The 22,564-nt window shown below is 46.4% G+C and overlaps 1 protein-coding gene and 1 long non-coding RNA gene across 3 annotated transcripts in view; both read right to left on the reverse strand.

Annotated features, from left to right (window-relative positions):
* Window positions 1-4,413: 4,413 nt before the first annotated feature.
* On the reverse strand, window positions 4,414-7,800 carry LOC116983862. Its single transcript, XR_004414829.1, has 2 exons — window positions 4,966-7,800; window positions 4,414-4,934 (listed from the first exon to the last, which is right to left on the reverse strand). It is a non-coding gene; the product is annotated as an uncharacterized LOC116983862 (long non-coding RNA).
* A 6-nt stretch (window positions 7,801-7,806) lies between these two features.
* LOC116983860 (LARGE xylosyl- and glucuronyltransferase 1) overlaps window positions 7,807-22,564 on the reverse strand; it is a 307,222-nt gene continuing 292,464 nt past the window's right edge. For both annotated transcript variants that reach the window (XM_033037738.1, XM_033037739.1), the window contains exons 12-15: window positions 19,355-19,633; window positions 11,567-11,713; window positions 9,621-9,816; window positions 7,807-8,532 (exon numbers count right to left, since the gene is read on the reverse strand). In XM_033037738.1, coding sequence (XP_032893629.1) covers window positions 8,335-8,532; window positions 9,621-9,816; window positions 11,567-11,713; window positions 19,355-19,633 — 820 coding nt within the window. In that variant the 3' untranslated portion in view covers window positions 7,807-8,334. The remainder of the gene's footprint in view (window positions 8,533-9,620; window positions 9,817-11,566; window positions 11,714-19,354; window positions 19,634-22,564) is intronic.

Here is a 22,564-nt window from a genome sequence, read left to right on the forward strand (position 1 = left end):
GTTTTTTTTATTCGTATGACTGTATGGGAAATAGCATTTAGTTGTCTCTTACTTGAAGACAATGACAATAAAATTGAATCAAATCGAACCAAACCATCCACCTGCATCTACACATTAAAGGCAATTCATAGTTCATAAGTCACAGGAGTCGAATCAATCCATTCGCCCATTGAGTCTACTCTGCCATTCAATCATAGCAATCTATCTTTCCCTCTCAACCCTATTTTCCTGCCTTCTCCCCACAAACCTTGCATCCTTACTAATCAAGAATCTGTCAATCTCCTTCTTGAAAATACCCAATGACTTGGTCTCCGCGGATTCACCACCCGCTGACTAAAGAAATTCCTTCTCATCTCCTTTCAAATGGTTCATCGTTTTATTCTGAGGCTTTGCCCTCTAGTCCTAGACTCTTCAACCAGTGGAATCATCCCCTCTGCATCCATTCCATTCTGGTAGGTAATAAACTAACAAATATATTTTTGGGATGTGGGTGTAATTCAAAGCATCCAGAAGAGACCTATGTCGTTACAGGTAGAGCATGCAGACTTCACACAGACAGCGCAGAGTTTGGGTTTGAACCTGGGTTCCTGGGGTTACAAGGCAGCATCTCTATCTGTTGCACCGAGCTGCATCAGACACACACTCAACACCTTGAAGTCTTTCAGGTGAGGCAAGGGTTCACCTGCACCTCCTCCAACCTCATCTAGTGTATCTGCTATTCGAGGTGCGGACTATATATCGGTCGATCGTTTTGCTGAACACTTACGCCTTGGCCTACGCGATCTTCCGGTTGCCAAACACTTTAACTCCCATTCCCATACTGACCTTTCTGCCCTGGCCTCCACTGTCAGAGTGAGGCCAAACACAAATTGGAGGAACAGCACCTCATATTTTGCTTGGGCAGCTTACACCCCAGAGGTATGAGTATTGATTTCTCTAACTTCAAGTAACCATTGCATCCTCTCTGACCCTCCCCCACCCTAGTCATCATACTAGTTCCACTGTCGGCTTGCTGAGCTTCACTGTATCAATCACTATCACCCTCTCCATAGCCAACAATGGACCATCCACCTTTCCGTGATCATTGTTGCTGGCTTTGACTTGGCCTTTGGCATTCATTTCATAAATTTTTTTCTATGTACCTTTTCATATCTCACATTTCCCTCTCCCCTGACTCTCGACCTGAAATATCACCTGTTCCCAGAGATGCTGCCTGACCCGCTGAGTTACTCCAGCTTTTTGTGTCTATCCTTGAAGTTTTATTAGCAGTTTGGCAGCGGTCAAATGAACAATCACAGGCAACATAAACCTAGAGTGAACATTAACATCATGAATCACTACACGCAGGCAAGTTTGTTATCTGTGGCAACAGCGAAATTGGCTGCTCATCAAAGAACCCATCAGAATGGGGTGCAGCGGTGGAGTTGCTGCCTTACAGCGCCAGAGACCTGGGTTCGATGACGACTACGGGTGCTGTCTGTACAGAGTTTGTACGTTCTCCCCGTGAGTTTTTGCCGAGATCTTCCGTTTCCTCCCACACCCTAAATTCGTGCAGGATCGTAGGCTAATTGGCTTGGTAGAAATGTAAAATGTCACTAGTGTGGATAGGATAGTGTTAGCGTGCGGTGATCGCTGGTCGGTGCGGACTCAATGGACCATAGAACCTGTTTCTGCGCTGTATCTCTAAACGAAACGAAACTAAATATCAAGCTGAGTTCCACATCGTATAAAATATAAACTGTGCCTCTTTGGATGAATGTAATTAAAGGGAATAGGGTGAAAACACTTCTGCAGCAGCCACCTCCATTCTGGGTGCAAATTGTTTTAGTGTTGAGAATTGATTTCACGGTTCAAGTTTCCATTCAAAAATCATTTGCATAATTAAAGAAGTAAAATTGTCCACAGGCACACATAAATTGGCAGTGATTTAGAAAGCCATTCTCTGTTTGCATTAAAATTATATTTTAAGAGTGGGAACATGATGTTGTCTTATTAATATGGATGGAAATGGTTGTGTCAAAAGGAGAAACCTTCCTTTAAGCGCACATCAACTGTGACTAATCTTTTTCAAAAAACATGCAAGTGACTTTAATAAATCATAGTGAAGCATTTACAGTTTCTCGGCACACATTTGTCAGTTTTTTACAATATCCATGTGCAATGTAAATGTCAGTTTCAGTTTCAGGTTAGTTTATTGTCATGTGTACCGAGGTACAGTGAAAAACTTTTGTTGCGTGCTAACCAGTCAGCAGAAAGGCAATACATGATTACAATCGAGCCATTTACAGTGTATAGAGATACAAGATGAGGGAAGATAGACACAAAACACTGGAGTAACTCAGCAGGACAGGCAGCAACTCTGGGGAGAAGGAATGGATGACGTTTCAGGTCGAGACCCTTCTTCAACTGCTGTACCTCCTCTGGCAGCTTTATCCATACACCAACCACCCTTTGTGTGAAAAAGTTACCCCTCAGATTCCTATTAAGGAATTGTCCTCGTTTAGACTTTAGAGGTGCGGTTCGGAAACAGGCCCTTTGGCCCACCGAGTCTGCACTGGCCAGCAATTTCCCCATACGCTAGCACTATCATACACAGAAGCTAATTAACCTACAAACCTGTACGTCTTTGGAGTGTCAGGGGGAATCGCAGCACCCGGAAAAACCAACCAAGGTCACAGGGAGAACGAACAAACTCCGTACAGACAGCACTTGTGGTCAGGATTGAACCAGGGTCTCTGGCACTGTAATGCCCCTGTCCCACTTAGGAAACCTGAACGGAAACCTCTGAAGACATTGCGCCCCACCCAAGGTTTCCGTGCGGTTCCCGGAGGTTGCAGGTGGTTGCCGGAGGTTGCAGGTAGTGGAAGCAGGTAGGGAGACTGACAAAAACCTCTGGGAACCGCACGGATACCTTGGGTGGGGCACAAAGTCTCCAGAGGTTTCCTAAGTGGGACAGGGGCATTAGGCAACAATGCTGCCGCTGCGCCACTGTGCTGGCCTTCCACAAAGGCCTGACCCGTTCCTCCACCAACACACACACGCACCTGGCGGAACTTGTTGCCACGTTTAACAACCTCTCGCTCAATTTCACTCACTTCCTCCCGATTTTCCACGTTTCCCCGGCTCTGATAAAGGGTCTAGAAATGTTAACATGCTCCTCTCACCTCGGATGCAGTTGAGTGTTCCAGTAATTTACCGCAGTTCCGTGATTTTCAGGTATCGGTTCATGAGCGCCCAATGTTTTTGGACAAACAATTGCTTATTGTTAAATGAAACTACTTTGATTCACTTTGCCGGCGCTAGGAGCCCAATCAGAATACACAGTGCTGGTCTCCAACCAGTAGGATGTTGTCCACTTCTTGGAGAGTTTGGTTTAGTTTAACACAGCAGTTCAACCCACTGAGTCCGCACCGACCGGCGATCCCCGTACACTAGCACTATCCTGCAAACCTGGGACAATTTAAAATCTCTACCAAAGCCAATTAACCTACAAACCTCTGCGTGTTTGGAGTGTGGGAGGAAACCAGAGCACCCGAAGAAAACCCACACGGTCACGGGGTGAACGTACAAACACCGTACAGACAGCACCCGCACCGGCAGACTAATTGAGGGAGCAGGCTTAATCTGTTTGTTTGTTTCGTTGTTAACCTAGAATCAATTATAGGAAGTCCCCAGGTTATGATAGGTGTTCTGTTCCTGAGCACCATTTCTAACATGACCTGTTATTAACTTAGTTTAGTTTATAGATGCAGCATGGAAACAGGCCCTTCGGCCCACCGAGTCCGTACTATCGATCCCCGCACATTAACACTACCCTACACACTCTAGGTACAATTGTACATTTATACCAAGCCAATTAACCTACACACCTTTGGAGTGTGGGAGGAAACGGAAGATCTCAGGGAAAACGCACGCAGGTCTCGGGGAGAACGTACAAACTCCGTACAGATAAGCACTGACAGTCAGGATCAAACCCATGGCCTCTGGCACTGTAAGGCAGCAACTCTACCGCTGTGCCACCGTGCCGCCCTTGAACTGTTTGCAAGTCAGAAATGAACATAGGTGGTGGGTCGGAGAGGATGGCAGAAGCAGTTGTGATGGGAGAGTGAGCAGTCACGGGGAGAGTGGCCACAAGAGGCCTCACTGACTCAGTGTCTGCTCAGTGCTCGCAACTCTGCTCACCTGGACTCAACCCCCGATTGTCAGGGCTCGGGCGGTTAGGGCGAGGAGAAACACGGATATATATGCCCCGTTCCCACCCGGAAGAAGATGCCTGAAGCCCCACAGCAGGTGGCAAATCCATCCCCATCCACCCAGCTCATGTGTATTGACAGCGTGCCCATAAATCAGGCGTTCATTACTCCGAGAGGACCTGCAGTAAAAATATCTATGTAAATAAAAGTGAGACACAAATTTCAAAGATTTTTACATTTTATTTATCACTCTGTCGCTTGTACAATGACAAAGACAGAAGACAGCTCTGCTTTGTGGCTGAATGAACAGTTCTCTGAAAAGTCATCAGCTCATTGTGGTAAAGAGTGAAATCTGCTGTACAATGATGGGAAATAATCCACCAGTTCTGCAGGCCTTCCACTGTCCTCCGTTTTCACTCGAGCAGTCCTCCAAACTGTTTATCACCCCCCAGTACTGACCCTAGTTGTCCACCCATCTCCAATGGAGTTCCCAGTAGTCCACTCATCTCCACTGGTGATTCTAGCTGTCCAAACATCTCCAATGGTATTCTGAGCTATCCAATCATCCCCCAGCTCCCGGTCATCCAAACATCCTCCAATGGTGATTCTAGCGATTCCACCATCCACCAATGGAGCTTCCAGCTGTCCATCCCTCTCCAATGTGTTCCAGTTATTCAACCATTCACCAGTGGTGGCACCAGATGTCCAGCCGCTCACCAATGGTGTTCCTAGCTATCCAACCTTCCACCAATGGTGTTCCCAGATGTCCAACCATCCACCAATGGTGTTCCCAGATGTCCAACCATCCAATGGGTTCCCAGATGTCCAACCAACCACCAATGGTGACACTTGGTGCCCAACCAACCACCATGATATACCAAGTGTCCAACTATTCACCAAAGGTGATCCTAGCTGTCCAGTCGTTCACCAATGGTGTTCATAACTATCCCAACAACCTCTAATGGTATACCCAGCTCTCCAATTATCTCCCCATTGTGTTCCTAGCTGGAGCACTGTGCAGCAACCATGCTCCAAGATATAAATGGGTTTCCAGCAGTACTGGAGCATGTCAACAGTGCTTTCGGTACTCTCAAGAGGACTAACCGATCTCCAATAATAACAGAAGTCTAACGATATTCCAAATAGCTCAACATATCCAAGTGTACATTATGTGGTCCAGCCGTCCTTATCAAGGTTTTTCAATCATTCACTAAACTTCTAGTCTTACGCTAATCATTTCAATAAGTCCATAAATTAAATAGTATTTGAAAATTCAGCAGTCTCATAATGGGCCCAGCAATACTCCAAATTATGTTATAATTACAACAGGTCAAATAAATCAAAGTCCCGTCCAATCTTACAGTGCGCTCTTGGTAATTTCAAGTGGCACGATTGTTGATTAATCTTTTGTTGACAGCCCAATGAGAGAAGCATTTCAGAAGCAGTTCCTACAGGTCAAAAAAGGTCTCAACATTCTCAATAATGCTCAAAGGCCTGCCAACAACTTGATGCTCCAAACAGTCAAAGGTCTTCCATTAATTGTCCCCTCCAATACAATACTGCGCTCTAACCCAAGCATCCTGAGGCTTATGTAACCGAACAATGAAAATACAGTTCATCCATCCTGTTCTCCTTGAGGTCAAAAAATGTTAAAGAATGGCATGGTAAAATGAATACCTGGAAGATAGATTGTTGTGTGGGACACCAAGAACTACTGAATTGCTTTTGTTTGCTTGTTATACCGATGGCTTTCATCAATATGTATCCATTGTGGAATACGTGGCAACCTGTACTTTAACAGAAAGGTCTGACGTACTTGGACAGTTTTCTTAAAAGCTGAAAAGGGGCAAAAACTAAAACTGAACAATTTCTAACGGGTAGACACTAAAAGCTGGAGTAACTCAGTGGGTCGGGCAGCATCTCTGGAGAAAAGGAATAGGTGACGTTTTGGGTCGAGACCCCCTTCTTCTGACTTTTTCAATTTTTAAAGGATCTGATTTACACTCCTGAAGTCCAGAGCTGCTGGTCCACTGAAACTAGGTAGATTGGCTGACAGAAGTGCAGGCTAAGAAATGATCAAACCAGTTAAACCAAAGCCCACTCCTCCGGATCGATCGCTCACTGTATGGTGGGGACTATTATACATTCTCCATAGATTTATTTGAGCCAAGAGAAAAAATAATGAAGAAACTCCTTTCAAATGTTAGGCTTTGCCTTTACTCATTGCAGCATCATTGTAGCATCCACTAATTTCTTGCATAAAGCCGCTTCAATGGTTGTTTCCTACTAACCCACCCTATGGGTATCTTGTAAATGTAATGACTCTCTGAAACATTTTGTCCAAACAAAATTTCAAACGTGGGAAAATCAAGTAAATTTAGTATCAGCACCCTAGGTAACCTGACCTCAACAAGTTCCATCTCGCACTTGGTCTCTTTTGGATACAAACACATTATAATCCCTGACATGCATCAAGGTCACCTCTGCTTTCATCAACATTTCAACTTAAACTCAGCTGTGAGAGGTGGCTCCCTAGCCCCATCCGGAGAGTATAGAAATATTGTATTAGGATTTAAAGAATACGGCAGCTATTATTAGTTTTGAGCACAGATAATCTTCCTCTTCAGAGACACCAATGTTCAGCACTTTCAGTCTTTCCTGCATATCACTGATCAAAAAATCACAAATCTAAATCTTTAGGGAATGGAATTGTGTTTCAACATCTCCCCAGCCACAAAAAAAAACTTCCCAGACATTTCTTTGATTCTAATCCAATCCTAGTGAGGTCAATAATATAAATCAGCCCATCCTTCTAATTAAAAGTTGTTTAAGATGATAAAAATCAAAGCATTACCCTTGGGTTAGACCTAATAATCCCTCTTAAACAAACTGACAAACCAAAAACCTTTTTTTAATTTATATTGAAACGTATTCTGATCATTGTGGGGACCACACTCTCTCCAGCCTAAATCAGCCATTTTGTTCTGAATTCTACTGTCAACACAATAGGAATCAGAATGTAGCTGTAAACTTTCATTCTGCCATTGGAAACGTCCACCCTTAACCCCACTGGCATTTACTTCTGATCCGAACCAGGAGCAAGAGCTTTCATAAGGTTATAAATGATAGGAGCGGAATTAGGCCATTTGGCCCATCAAGTCTACTCCGCCATTTAATCATGGCTGATCTATCTCTCCCTCCTAACCCCATTCTCCTGCCTTCTCCCCATAACCCCTGACACCCGTACTAATCAGACATTAATTGGCATCTAACAATCGAAGGCCATTGGCGTAGCTTTTATAAGCAGAAGACAGCAGGGCCTTCACCTCAATGGCAATGGCTTTGATCCTGAATGCAACTGGAAAGATTGGTTCAGGAAGCTTCAGGATTAAGGATGGCAAAAGACAGTTGAGGGAGACCCACACTGCAGTAGCTTGTCAGACGCTTGTTACTAAATCAGACCGAGCTAGGAACAGCACAGCTGTTACTGATGCTCACCACTGCATCTACTGATATCGTTTTGTGTGCGTGTGTGTGTGTGTGTGTGTGTGTGTGTGTATGTGTGCAAGTGTGTGTGTGTGTGTGTGTGTGTGTGTGCAAGTGTGTGTGTGTGTGTGTGTGTGTGTGTGTGTGTGTGTGTGTGTGCAAGTGTGTGTGTATGTGTGTGTGTGCGTGATTGCGAGAGAGAGAGAGAGAGAGTGTGCGAGTGTTCGCGCACACGAGGCCACAGGAATAAAGTGGCCAGCTCCTGAAGGGTGCACTCAAGGATGGAGCTCCTCTGGTCACCGGGCAACGGATGTTGCAGGGAACGGCTTCCGTACAAAAGCCCGGACCTTCCCGCCCTCCATCCGCACGGGGCTGCTTGGACATTGGTGACCCACCGAGAGAGGGCAAGGCAATAAATGAGGTGGGACAGTGGGGAGGTCTTAAATAGTGAACAACAGGAATATTTCAACAGCGCCTTTGGAGGACTCAGAATAAGCTCTTGTCGGTACAACCTTTCCACCCAAAGCCTGACAGTTGGCGGGCACACACGTAAATTTTGGTTTCTATTTCTGCATGTCTCTCTGTACACGGCAGCCCCATTTCACTCCTCGCAGCAATACAAGTGAAGGTGGTTCGGAGGCAGCTTGCCGCGATCTCAGCTGTTGTTCTCGGCAGTCAAGTACTTGAGAGCGGCAAACCCATAGCGGCGGGACATGTCCTGCTGGAACTCCTCCTTCAAAGTCTTCAGGCAGATCCGATATTGCTTGTTGGAGCGGAATTTGGTGATGTCAAAGCTGGGAGCATGAGGCATGTGGATCATGTATGCGTTGGGGAGGACAACAAACTCGTATTCCTGCAAGCACAGGGGGAGAGAGAGGTACATGGTTAGACTATGTACGCAGGCAGCAGACAGAAGTCCCAAGGCTTTGGCATAATAGGAGCATTCCCGCCTCCAAGGTATAAGGATGGAGGGGTTCACGGTGAGTGGGGTCAACAATGGGGTCTGATATCCGGGGGGGGGGGGGGGGGTGTGAGGGGAGGGGACAGCATGCCAGGAGTGTTCCGGGTGAGTGGGGCTAAGCCATCCAGCAGGCCCGGCTCGTCACGTCAACGGGACCTGCGCCACGAGGATGAGGAGAGGCCCGCGCGCGAGCAAACGCCAAGAGCGAGGTGGGCTGCCAGAGAGTGAGGCGGGCCTTCGAAGAGCGAAGAGGGCCATCGGTGGATGAGGAGGGCCGCCAGCGAGCGAGGGGGGCCGCCGAGAACAAAGGAATGAGATTGTAGCTGACTTTAATAAGGTCATAAGAAATAAGAGTAGAATTAGGCCATGCCACCCATCAAGTCTACTCTGCCATTCAATCATGGCTGATGTATCTCTCCCTCCGAACCTCATTCACCTTCCTTCTCCCCATAACCTCTGACACCCGTACTAATCAAGAATATATCTATCTCTGCTTTAAAAATATCCACTGACTTGACTTCCACAGCCTTCTGTGGTAAAGAATTCCACAGATTCACCACCCTCTGACTAAATGCATTTCTCCTCATCACCTTCCTAAAAGAACGTCCTTTAATTCTGAGGCTATGACCTCTAGTCCTAGACTCTCCCAGTGGTGGAAACATCCTCTCCACATCCACTCTATCCAAGCCTTTCACTATTCTGTATGTTTCCTTGAGGTCCCCCCCTAGCCATTGACTAAGTTGACATATTCTGTTGTGCTGCTGCAAGTAAGAATTTCTTGCTCATTCTGGAACATATGACAGTAAAACACTCATTCTTCTAAATTCCCCCTTTGGCCTCCCACTTCCCCCGAGTCCCTCTGTGAGCAAAACAGTCAACATGCACACTGTCAAAGCGCGATATTCTACGCAGATGGCGCTGTGGCAATGAGAACGGTTTGACAGCACAGCCGTGCTGCGTGGTGTATAGCAGTCCCTTACCTGCGCATCCAGTTCCATGACATGCGCTACTTTATTCCAGCCAAACCCGACGAACCTCCGGTCATACTCTGGGCAGTCACGCCTTACTACAACATAAGGCTCAAAGTCTGCCTCCCAGTCGACGTGATAAGGGGTGGTGGCTGTCCGCCACTTGGCAAAGTTGGTTGGAGCGTGACCCTTCGTCCAAACATGGTACCTGCAGAAGAAACATAGAAACATAGAAAATAGGTGCAGGAGTAGGCCATTCGACCCCTCCGAGCCAGCACCACCATTCAATATGATCACGGCTGATCATCCAGAATCAGTACCCCGTTCCTGCTTTCACCCCATATCCCTTGAGTCCGTTAGCCCAAAGAGCTATATCCAACTCTCTCTCGAATACATCCAGTGAATTGGCCTCCACTGCCTTCTGCGGCAGGGAATTCCACAGATTCACAACTCTCAGGGTGACGAAGTTTTTCCTCATCTCAGTTCTTATTCCTAAGAGAGGGGCAGTGAGTGGTGGCCACTTCCCGGGGCAATGGATCCATGATTCTAGCTGGAGTGTCTCAGTAAATAGGAATCAGCTCCTATACCAGATCGTTATCAACTTACCACAACTAGAGAGCAGTCCTGAACTACTATCTACCTCATTGGCGACCCTTGGACTTATCCTTGTTCAGACTTTGCTGGCTTCACCTGGCAGTAAACATTATTCCCTTATCGTTAAGCTAGACACAAAAAGCTGGAGTAACTCGGCGGGACAGGCAGCATCTCTGGAGAGAAGCAATGGGTGGCGTTTCAGGTCGAGACCCTTCTTCAGACTCTCCCCAGAGATGCTGCCTGTCCCGTTGAATTACTCCAGCTGTTTGTATCTATCTTTTTTTTAAACCAGCATCTGCTGTTCCTTCCTACACATTCCCTTATCGTGTATCTGTAGACTGTAAATGGCTTGATTGTAATCATGTGTTGTCTTTCTGCTGGCTGGGTAGCAGCAACAGAAGCTTCTCTCTGTACCTCGCTACACGTGACAATAAACTAAAGTGAACTGGACTAATATAACGGGGCATTGCTATTACAGGAAGACTCCATTATGATGCTGCTTCTGTGCGGTGACTTACAGGTCCCAGCCCATGCTAACCTGCAGCTGTTTCTAAACTGTGATCAATACTGGCTGGGACATTGGACGGGATAGGAAGTACACCAGGTAATTCAACATAACACGATGTTGTTCACTCCCATTTTTACTTACATTAAGTACTCCTCTGTGGGGAGTAATCCACTGAGCTAGAACAAATTCTTTCCCCAAAATAAACATGAGTGTTTTCAGGTTAATACAAGACACAGCCCCTTTTGCAGATGGGCGCTCCTGGTTGGAACACCACCGAACATTAATTTTAATGAAGAGATTATACAGGACGACTTCTCATCCTTATCTGCCTTTGTTTCATCTATTCCAGCTGGTGGAGATAATGGGATGAGGTTCTTAGGAGTAAATTAGATGCATATATCTTCACACAGCTCAAGAGCCCGAAGGTTTGTCGGTTGGCAGGAGCGGGAACCTGCCCGAAGGCTCGTCGGTCAGTGAGACCGGGAGGGAGCTGGAGACGATGGACTCGAGGAGCGAGGGCTGGTAGGAGGGTGAACTCTGGTAATGCCTCCAGCACCTTCGGCTTCGTGCCGGCTGCAGGAGGCTCCCCGGGGACATGAAGATGGCCATGCGAGGAGGCGAGAACTGCTACAGTACATCGAGCACGACTTTGAATAAGGGCGCCAAAAATGGCGGCGCCCGCATGTGTGATATATGCAAAAGGAATTTCACTGTGCGGTTGCATACGTGACAAATAAATCTCCATCGGACCATTGACATCAGGTGGAATGCATCTTAAATAACTCTATAACAGTTAGTATGTCAGTGTCGTCGCATGTGCGTTAGAGGCAGAAAGGAGCACCTCCCTTGTATTTACCTAAATGTGAAGAGCGTCCCCACGTCTAACATGGACAATAACTCCGCTTTGGATTTTGGGAAGGATAGACGATAGCGGAGAGTCTCGAACGCTGGCACAATTAGAGCTTTTTTAGTGTGAGCCATATCAAGCTGGACAACGGACTTCCTGCAAGAGAAAAGACACACAGTGTTCAGATGTACAAGCAAATTCTGACTGCACAGTTGTCATCTGGGTTACTGAGTAACAGCTCGCTGGGTCATATTTCTCATCTGTCACCATTAGCTGACAGCTTCACTGGCTGTTCAGAACCTCTGCAGTCATCTCTCATTTCTTATCTTAGCTCTCGATGACGTTACCCCGAAGCAACTTCCGCATGCAAAGTGCCAATGCCCAGCTCTCCCCCTGGGCCTTCAACCCCCGAGGTCTCCACTCTCTCACCATCCAGCAGTGAATGAGCAGACATTAGGCCTCAGATAGACACAAAATGCTGGAGTAACTCAGCAGGTCAGGCAGCATCTCTGGAGAGAAGCTTTTGGGCGGCCATGCTGGTGCGGCAGTAGATTTGCTGCCTTAGAGCGCTTGCAACGGCAGAGACCTGGGTTCAATCCCGACTACAGATGCTTGTCTGTACGGAGTTTGTACGTTCTCCTCGTGACCACGTGGGTTTTCTCCGAGATCTTCGGTTTCCTCCCACTCTCCAAAGACGTACGGGTTTGTAGGTTAATCGGCTTGGTGTACGTGTAAATTGTCCCTGGTGTGTGTTAGGATAGTGTTAATGTGCAGGGATCGCTGGTTGCTGCAGACTCGGTGGGCCGAAGGGCCTGTTCCCGCGCTGTATCTCTAAACTAAACTAAATCTGACCTTATATGTGGGTCAGCGTCAAGTTGGTTTGATGATATTTCTGTAAACTGTATTATTTTTCTACAGTAGGGTGATGTCAGGTGAATGCACAAACTTTGTGCAACAGAAGAGAGCAATTGAACAGGAGAAAGCACAAAAGGATTGAGCAGGAACAGGGAGGAAGGAGAAGAAAGGAAGACTTTTATTAATAATTTACTTTCCGTGTCTCAGAACACTGTAAAACCCTTGCTGCTACTTCAAGTACTTTCTCTGAAGTGCTGCCCCAGCTGTAACCTTGTGAACCTGTTGGCTGGCTAATCTATACACACCAAGATCTCAGAAGCCATACTGGGATAAACAGGCACATTAGTGACGACATTCAAATGATGATCTTTAGTCAGATGGAGGTGAATCTGTGGAATGTGTTGCCACAGAAGGCTGGGGAGGCCGTCAATGAATATTTTTAAAGCAGAGATAGGTAGATTCTCGATTAGTCCTGGTGTTAGAGGAGATGGGGGAAAGGGAGGAGAATGGGATTAGGAGGGAGTGATAGATCTGCCATGATTGAATGGCAGAGTAGACATGGGCCGAATGGCCTAATTCTGCTCCTATCTCGTATGACCTTATGATCGTCCTGCTGAGTTTCCCTGTTTGTATCACTCGTTATCACTTTCCTCACAGCTAACAATGGACCATTGTGGGCTCTGCCTTTCCTTGATCATCATTTCCTCTTGCATATCCTTCATTTATTTCTTCTATGTACCTTCTGTACCTCTCTCGTTTCCCTCTCTCCTGATTTTCAGTCTGAAGAAGGGCCACCACCCGAAACGTCACCTACTACTTTTCTCTAGAGATGCTGCCTGACCTGCCGAGTTACTCCAGCGTTTTGTGTCTATCTTCAAATGATGAGCATTGGTCACAGTGCTTGGAAGGGAGGCAGGGTTTGCCTTTATAATGTCACAGAGAGATACAGCTGGGAAACAGGCCCTTCACCCATTGAAGCCAACTTACATGCACCCTTTTTTTATCCTAAGCTCACCTGAATCCATTTATTATTCCTGCCTTCTCATCAACTTCCAACAGATTCTACAACTTATCTACACACTAGGGGAAAATTTACAGTGGCCAATTCATCCACCAACCCACGCCATAGCGACAGATGCTGGGAGACAATTTAATTTTCATTTATACAGCGCGGAAACAGTCCACACTGACCAGCAATCCCCGCGCACCAACACTAGGGACAATTTACATTTATACCAAGCCAAATAACCTAACAACCTGTACGTCTTTAGAGTGTGGGAGAAAACCAAAGATCTCAGTGGAAACCCATGCAGGTCACGGGGAGAACATACAAACTCCGTACAGACAAGCAACCGTAGACGGGATCGAACTCGGGTGTTAAATAGTCAGCGGAAAGACTATACATGATTATAATTGAGCCATCCACCGTGTACAGATACATAATAAAGGGAATAACGTTTAGTGCAAGATAAAGTCCAGTAAAGTCCGATTAGTCGAAGAGTGTCCAGTGAGGTAGATAGTAGCTCAGGACCACTCTCTAGTTGTTGATGAGACGGATCAACAACTGGGAAGAAACTGTCGCTGAATCTGGAGGTATGTGTTTTCACACTTCTGTACCTATTGCCTGAATGGAGAGGGGAGAAGAGAGAGTGGCCGGGGTGAGACTGGTCCTTGATTATACTGGTGGCCTTGCTGAAGCAATTTGAGGTGTAAATGGGAGGTTGGTTTGTGTGATGGTTTGGGCTGGGCCTCCAATTCCACAAAGTGCATGTTTTAGTATGTATTTATGTAGCAGCTTTAGTATGCTTTCAGAGATGAGCCATGAAAGAGATGCTGCCTTACAGCAGCGCCAGAGATCCGTGTTCGATCGTGACTATGGGTGCTGTCGGTATGGAGTCCGTATATTCTCCCTGTGACCTGCGTGGATTTTCCCTGGCTGCTCCGGTTTCCTCCCACACTCCAAAGATGGGCAGGTTTGTAGGTTGATTGGCTTCAGTAAAGATTGTAACTTGTCCCCAGTTTGTAGAATAGTACTAGTGTGCGTGGATCGCTGGTCAACACGCTGTATCTCTAAACTAAACTAAACTAAACTAAACTAAAGAGACATTTTGAACAGTGGCTGGTAAACGAAGGCAATAGTAATCATCAGCCCATGGTGTCAAATGCGGATATACCAGTGGCTGTAATACAAGCACAATCCTCTTGGTGGTGCTGCTGCACTCCGAGCGACTGCACCTTGTTGGGAGGTAAGAATGCTGAAGATATACACAAAATGCTGCAGTAACTCAGCGGGTACAGGCAGCATCTCCGGAGAGAAGGAATGGGTGGCGTTTCGGGTCGAGACCCAGCTCCCTTCACTGCTTCCTCACGGCTTCCTGCATCCCGAGGGAGCTGTGCATCAGGAACAAGAATAAATTCTCACGGAGCAAGAAAATGCAAAAAGACAGGTTAAAAAAAAACTTTCCCTCAGGGTTTAAAAAAAACATAGAACACAAAGTGCTGGAGTAACTCAGTGGGTCAGGCAGCATCTTTGGAGGCCATGGATAAGTGTACATTTCAGGCCGGGACCCTTCTTCACACTGCTTCTGAAGAGGGTCTCACGGAACTAGCATCGGAGAGAGAACTTCTTCAAAACAGGCAAGATGAGGTACAGGTCCAACACCGATTTTCTGACACCTCTGGCTCCAGAGCCTTGCCGGATTATCCATTTTGCCAGACCAACAGAGATCACGGCCTCTGGGAGGAGTCGAACGATAACAGAATGGTCTACCTCGGTAGCCAGGTGATCGAGGTATTAGCCCGCAAATTTGGCCTTGGGTATGGGAACGAATCTGCCGGCTCTGGCCAGGCCGGAGTTCCAGAGCCCCGGCTGCAGGAGGCATGTTTGACCCGCCGATTGGAGGTCCAGCCATGGAAGTCCAGATGAGGTCGAGGTTGGTTGCCCTACCCAACCTCGGCACCACATTTTCGGGGGGCTTCCACCGGGTGGTGATTTCAAGCACGCTCTCGTAATTATGTCTGGAGGTGTCGGACCAGCAGTTGCTATAAAATCGGTGGTGGACCTGTATCTCCATGCGTCGACATTTAAAAATGAGCAAATGGGGCAGTGAGGAACAACGAGAACTGAAACCACTTCGGGGTTGTGAAACCCTGAGGGTGGTGAACGAGAACCACAGTTTGGGGCAACGGGTTACAATGGGCGGAAAAGAGGGCTCAGTGTGACGAGTCCTCCTACAGTTCAATTTATTTCTGAAAATAAAGGGCAGCATGGTGGTGCAACGGTAGAGTTGCAGCCTTACAGCATCAGAGACACAGGTTCGATCCCGACTACGGGTGCTGTCTGTACGTTCTCCCCGTGACCTGCGTGGGCTTTCTCTCAGACCTTCTGTTTCGTCCCACACTCGGTTTGTAGGTTAATTGGCTTGGTATAACTAAAATTGTCCCTAGTGTGTAGGATAGTGTTTGTGTGCAGTGTAGACTCGTTGGGCCAAAGGGCCTGTCTCCGCACTGTATCTTTAAACTAATCTAAACTAAAATTAGCCCCACATTACAGTGGGGCAACGTTCACAGAAATCCGAGACACAAACCACAAGTGGTGGAATCTTCATCGAAACACAAAGCGCTGGAGGATCTTAGCCGGTCAGGCAGCATCTGTGGAGAACTGGGGTCTGAAGATGGGCCCCGACCTGAAGCATCCATTTCTTCCACAGATGTTGCCTGGTGCACTGAGTTGCTCCAGCACTTTATGTGTTTTATTCCCAGAAAAACATCTGTATCGCAATTTTTCGGACTACAAATCCTGGACAAAAATAGTTGATTATTTCAAATTTTGTGTTTCTTTGCTTATTTCCCCCCCCCCGAAAATTCTGTAAGAGCAAATTTATAATCGTCAACTCAGTGAATGTTTAAGGGGCTGTCCCTAGAGGGCGACCTAATTGGCGAGTTTAGAAGAGTTTGAAAAAATGACATGTTGAAGACCTCCTTCGACTATGTTGAAGACGTCCTTCGAACTCCTTCAACTATGTTGAAGACCAGCTTTGACTAGCTACGACTAACTTTGGGGAAATTGGACACCGAAGAGTGGAGAGTGAAGATGACCTCCTTCGATCTCCTTCGACTATGATGAAGACTATCTACCCGCCCCCCCCCATCAGTCTGAAGAAGGGTTTCGGCCCGAAACGTTGCCTATTTCCTTCGCTCCATGGATGCTGCTGCACCCGCTGAGTTTCGCCAGCATTTTTCTGTACTATCTACAACTACCTTTGACTACCCTCGATTACTTACGACTAACATGCCGATCTACTATGACCTACTACGACTAAACCTACGAGTAAAAAAAAGTATTGATTTTTTCCATGGCGACCTTTTTTTACTCGGGGGCATTTTTTTAACTTATTGAAAAAAACGCCGCTGAGGCCTCGAGTAAGCGGAGACCACTCTCGAGCATGGAGGGGAGTTACGAAGACCTCCTACGACCTCGTGTCGACCATGCTGCGAGTATGAGTCGAGGGCAAACTCGCCAGAACTCGTGGATTAGGTCATCCAAGTGGGACAGCCCCTTAAAATCCTGATTTATGAATTTTGTCAGAGCAAGTTCTTTGTAAACTGAACTGCAGGACAATACTACAGCCACAAGGGGGCGTGTGCACACATGTTGCTGGGGGGAAGATTCAGTCAGTGGGCAACTTCACAACTGAGCACAGACTCCAAAAGCTGGAGTAACTCAGCGGGACAGGCAGCATCCCCGGAGAGAAGGAATGGGTGACGTTTCGGGTCGAGACCCTTCTTCTGTCTGTCTTCGGTTTAAACCAGCATCTGCAGTTCCTTCCTAAACAACACAAAAGGCTCATGTCTCACTCACCCTGGCACCAACTCTCCTCACAATTCCCGATCAGGAGGAATACAGCACAGAAACAGGTCCTTCGACCAGCTGTTGTTGTGGAACGTTGCTCTGCACCCATAAGCCAGCGTTTCAGAAGTTTTGTAACCAATTTGGCACTTCATATAATGCACTCAACTTAATTTAATATCCCGTGCATGTGTGCATCAAGCATCCATTTTTACACCAATCCTACAATAATCCTACCAGCTCACACGTTTTACTTTTAGTCCTAGAGACGTGGAGACGTAGAAGCAAGAGAGCGTGGAGACAGGCCCTTTGGCCCACCGAGTTCTATCCTACACACTAGGGACAACTTACAGAAGCCAACTGACCTACAAGCATGCACGTCTTTGGAATGTGCTAGGAATCGGGAGAAAATCCACGGGGTTACAGGGAGAACATACAAAGTTCGTACATTCAGCATATCGGTGCAGTAATGCAGCAACTCTACCGCTGTGCCGCCTTTGGGATTAAACTGGAGCTAAACCACACAGCCATAGGGAAGAGCGTGCCGGAGGTCTGGAATTCACCTGGGCTGCTGGATTTGTGAGATTGTATCACCCCTATTCTACTGAGATGCAGTTCGTCCAGTTCCAATGCTCCGTTCCTGTGTCCATATTTCAAAACGTGAAGCCTTAAACAAATCGCAGGGTTTACAAAAGGCAACACTGGATCTGAGAGGTTAAACTTGTAAGGAACGGCTGAAGCATATTTGGAATTTTTCCTCTGGGATAAAAGCAGCTGAAGGTGACCTGGTGGAAATGTTTAAAATAATTTAAATTCTTGAGACATGTTTACACTTGAGGGGGAAGACTAGAAATATGGCCATTAATAAATCCATGACACTGAAACTTATTTCACCAGTGCTACCGCATGGAGTATATAGGTTAAGGAGAGTATATTCAAGATTAGTACAGGAGGAAGAAAGGAATTGATGAATAAGTTGAGGAGTACAATGGGTCTAATTTGTGGCAGAGTTGAGGCAGTACCTGGAGTACAGCAAAGTATATCAGTACTCTGCTGTACTGATATATATCGACCTGAAACATCACCCATTCCTTTTCTCCAGAGATGCTGCCTGTCCCACTGAGTTACTCCAGTATTTTGTGTCTATCTTCGATTTAAACCAGCATCTGCAGTTCCTTCCTACACAAGAGTATACAGTATAGCACACAGGTCTGGTTGCTACACTATAGAAAGCGTATAGAGAACAGTGGAGAGAGTGCAGCGGGGATTTATCAGGACAAGGAGTTTAGCTATGGCGGGAGATTTGGATAGTCTGGGCTTGTTTTCCCTGGAACGATGGAGGCTGGGGGGAGGGTGACCTGATATAAGATAATGAGAGGCATAGATAGGGTGGATAGTCAGGATCTTTTTCCCCATGCTAGGCGTATCAAGAACAAGAGGGGATCTTAGGAGGGCAGCATGGTGGCACAGCGGTAGAGTTGCTGCCTTACAGCATCGAGACCCGGGTTCAATCCTGATTAAGGGTGCTATCTGTGTGGAGTTTGCCCATTTTTCCTGTGACCGCGTGGGTTTCCTCCAGGTGTTCCAGTTTCATCCCACATCCCAAAGACGTGTGAGTTTGGAGATTAATTTGCCATTGCAAATTGCCCCTAGTGTGTAGGGAGTAGATGTGAAAGTGGTATAACATAGAACTAGTGTGAATGGGTGGTCGGTGGTTGGCGTGGACTCGGTGGGGCTGAAGGGCCTGTTTCCATTCTGTATCTCTAAACTAAACTAAACTAAGCTAAACTGGACTAAACTAAACTAAACTAAGCTAAATGATCTAAACTAAACTAAACTACTAAACTAAACTAAGCTAAACTGGACTAAACTAAACTAAGATAAACTGGACTAAACTAAACAAAACTACTAAACTAAACTAAGCTAAATTGAACTAAACAAAACTAAGCTAAAATGGGATTAGTGAAGATTGGCATGAATGTGGTGGGCTGAAGGGCCCGTTTATGTGCTGCACTATGAAACCTGTGTCATTATGGTACAAATGTTGGCCTGTTGGCTGGATAGCCTGAAGGTGTGTGCACCTGAGTCCATACCTGAGGTACTCATAGAGACCGTACATAGGCAGGAAGTCGATGTCGGAGAGAAACATGTAGGGCGTGTTGACGTGCTTCATGGCGATGTTGCGCAGCAGGTTGACAGGGTAGAACTGGCCCTCCTTGTAGACGATGTGGTAGCCCACGTTGCTCCTGCCCATGAGCACTTCGGAGCCCTGGGCATAGCGGAGGAATTGCTGGGCCTCTGCGTCGGACAGGTAGAGGGCCAGGCTGATGGGGCCCTCCCAGTGCTTGCAGATCGCCTCCAACATCTGCAGCCTGAGGAGAGAGGCAGGAGGGAGCACAGTTAGTCACCGGGCACCAACTCACCGAGAGAAAGGAATACTGACGGCAAGATTAACACAATGCTTACAGCGACAGGGTGAGACATTAACTGTTCGATTGAAATGTCAGTGATGGGCTTACAAAATAAAGTCAAAATATACAGCCTGTAAGGAAATGGTGGTGATTAAATAAAGGACACAGAGTGCTGTAGTAACTCAGCGGGTCAGCCAGCATCTCTGGAGAACATGGACAGGCGACGTTACGTGTCGGGACATGGCGGTGATATTTGTCAGCTTTCATGTTTGAGGAAGAAGAAAGAATATCTAATATTCTCGTAAAACCAATTATGATTTATGGACTGGTCCTCACTGAAGTTACCCTAAGCAAGAATCAGTGTTAAAATATATGACAGCACTAAACGTTAATAAATCCCCAGGTCCTCAAAACCGCTACCCAGGGGAGGTTAAAAGCAATTTGAGGAAATTACAGGTGCTCCAGGCATATTCTTCCAAAGGTCTCTCGATTCAGAAGCTGTCCCTTCAGATTGGAAATTTATAATCGTTGTACTTAAGAAAGGTGAGGGAGAGAAACCAGAAAATTACAGAGCGGTTAGTTTAACATCTGTTATTGGAATCTATCATGAAGGATACAGTGACGGGGCACTTCAGAGATAGCAGAGCTAATTGGAAAGGGTTTATATGGATCGGAAAATACTAGGTCAGAGCTAACAAATCCAACTGAATTTGAAGAAATAAAATAACTAAAATTGTAACATGTGGATAGTTTATATGGACTTCGGGACAACATTCAGCAAGGGTTGAAATACTGAAATTGGAGTCAAGGGCGGCTAATCAGCCTGTTTGGGAGATTTGTGACCTATCGGAATAATGGGAATGTTTGGGATTAGAAGGAAGTGCCTTGAGGTTTCTTTAAAGGACCTGAAAGCCCTGTCCCATGGTACGAGTTCATTCCAAGAGCTCTCCCAAGTTAAAAAAAAATCAAACTCATGGTAAGCACGGAGAATGAACGTAGCGGGTACGTCGGAGCTCGGGGTCGTCTCTTAGCGGCTCGTAACGCAAACAGCAGGTACTCGGGAAGACTCGCTAACAGCAGATAAGCGCGGGAAGACTCGTGATGATTTTTCAACATGTTGAAAAATGTTCACGAGAGCCCCGAGTACTGACGAGTGGCCATTACCGTAAATCTCCGAGTTCGAATCAGGGCAAACTCAGGAGAGCTCTTGGAATGAACTCGTACCGTGGGACAGGGCTTTTAGTCTTGATTATTTGCCAAATTTATTGATTCAAGCTAATACAATAGTGGACCATAAATCCTGGTTTGCTGATGATGCAAAGTTGGGAGGTGTAGTAAACCGCATTTTCGAAAGCATGAAATTAAAACGCAAACAGTGATGAAGTAAATCAATAGCAGAAAGAGTTCAACTGGTGGCAAGCCAGTGTGGTATCGTTGGAACTGAAAATGGGTTAAATGATGCAAATTTGGGAGTGGTAAAGTCAAAAGAAATTTGAAGTCCAGGTTCATACATGACCACATGTAGAAGCAGGTAGACAAAAATGCTGGAGAAACTCAGCGGGTGAGGCAGCATCTATTGAGCTAAGGAATAGGTGACGTTTCAGGTCCAGATCCTTCTTCAGACCTTTCTTCAGAAGGGTCTCCACCTGAAACATCACCTATTCCTAAGCTCCATAGATGCTGCCTCACCCGCTGAGTTTATCCAGCATATTTGTCTTCCTTTGATTTTTCCAGCATCTGCAGATCTTTCTTTATAGAAGCTAGGATTAGAAATTAATTAAACAGTCGTGGATTGTTGGCCTTTGTAACCAGAGAGCTAGAATGTGTAAAGGGAAGGGGTCTTGCAATAATAATAATCAGTGCATTACCAAAATGTTGGCAACTGCCGAAGTGGAACAGTCCAGGGCACCATAAGAATTTTTGCAATGTCCTTGCTGGCAGTGTTATTTCACCACAACGATCAGGGAATGTTCTCACCTGATACTGCCTCTCCCACCTGCGTCCTGATCAACTGAGTTAACTTTCAGAGAAAGAGAGAAACAAGGAACTACGGATGTTGGTTTAAAAACAAGATGAACTCAGTGGGCCAATCAGCGTCTCTTCAGAATGTGGATAGGTGATGTTTCAGGTTGGGACCTTTCCTCAGAAGGGTCTCGACCCGAAACATCACCTATCCATGTTCTCCAGAGATGCTGCCTAGCCCGCTGACTTACTCCAGCCCTTTGTGTCAGAGTATTGAGTATAGACAAAAAATGGTGGAGTAACTCAGCGGAACAGGTAGCATCTCTGGAGAGAGGAATGGGTGACGTTCTCTAGTCGAGACACTATTTCAGACCTGAAACGTCACCCATTCCTTCTCTCCAGAGCTGCTGCCTGTCCCGCTGAGTTACTCCAGCATTTGTGTCTATCTTCGATTTAAACCAGCATCTGCAGTTCCTTCCTATACATATTGAGTATGGCCGTCGGGAGGTCATGTTGCGGTTAAAGAAGACATTGGTGATGTTGCATTTAGTTTATTGTGCTCAGTTCTGGGCACCATGTTATAGGAAAGATGTTGTCAAGCTGGAAAGGGCGCAGAGATGATTTATGAGGATGCTATAAGATTATTAAGGGTTTGGACACCCTAGAGGCAGGAAACATGTTCCTGATGTTGGTGGTGTCCAGAACTAGGGGCCACAGTTTAAGAATAAGGGGTAAGCCATTTAGAACAGAGATGAGGAGAAACCTTTTCACACAGGGAGTTGTGAGTGTGTGGAATTCTTTGCCTCACAGGGTGGGTTCTGGATGCTTTCAAGAGAGAGCTAGACAGAGCTCTTACAGATAGCGGAGTCAAGGGATATGGGGAGAGGGTAGGGACGGGGTACTGATTGTGGATGATCAGCCATGATTACA

This window comes from Amblyraja radiata, chromosome 19 (assembly GCF_010909765.2).
Source record: "Amblyraja radiata isolate CabotCenter1 chromosome 19, sAmbRad1.1.pri, whole genome shotgun sequence".
NCBI lineage: Eukaryota > Metazoa > Chordata > Chondrichthyes > Rajiformes > Rajidae > Amblyraja > Amblyraja radiata.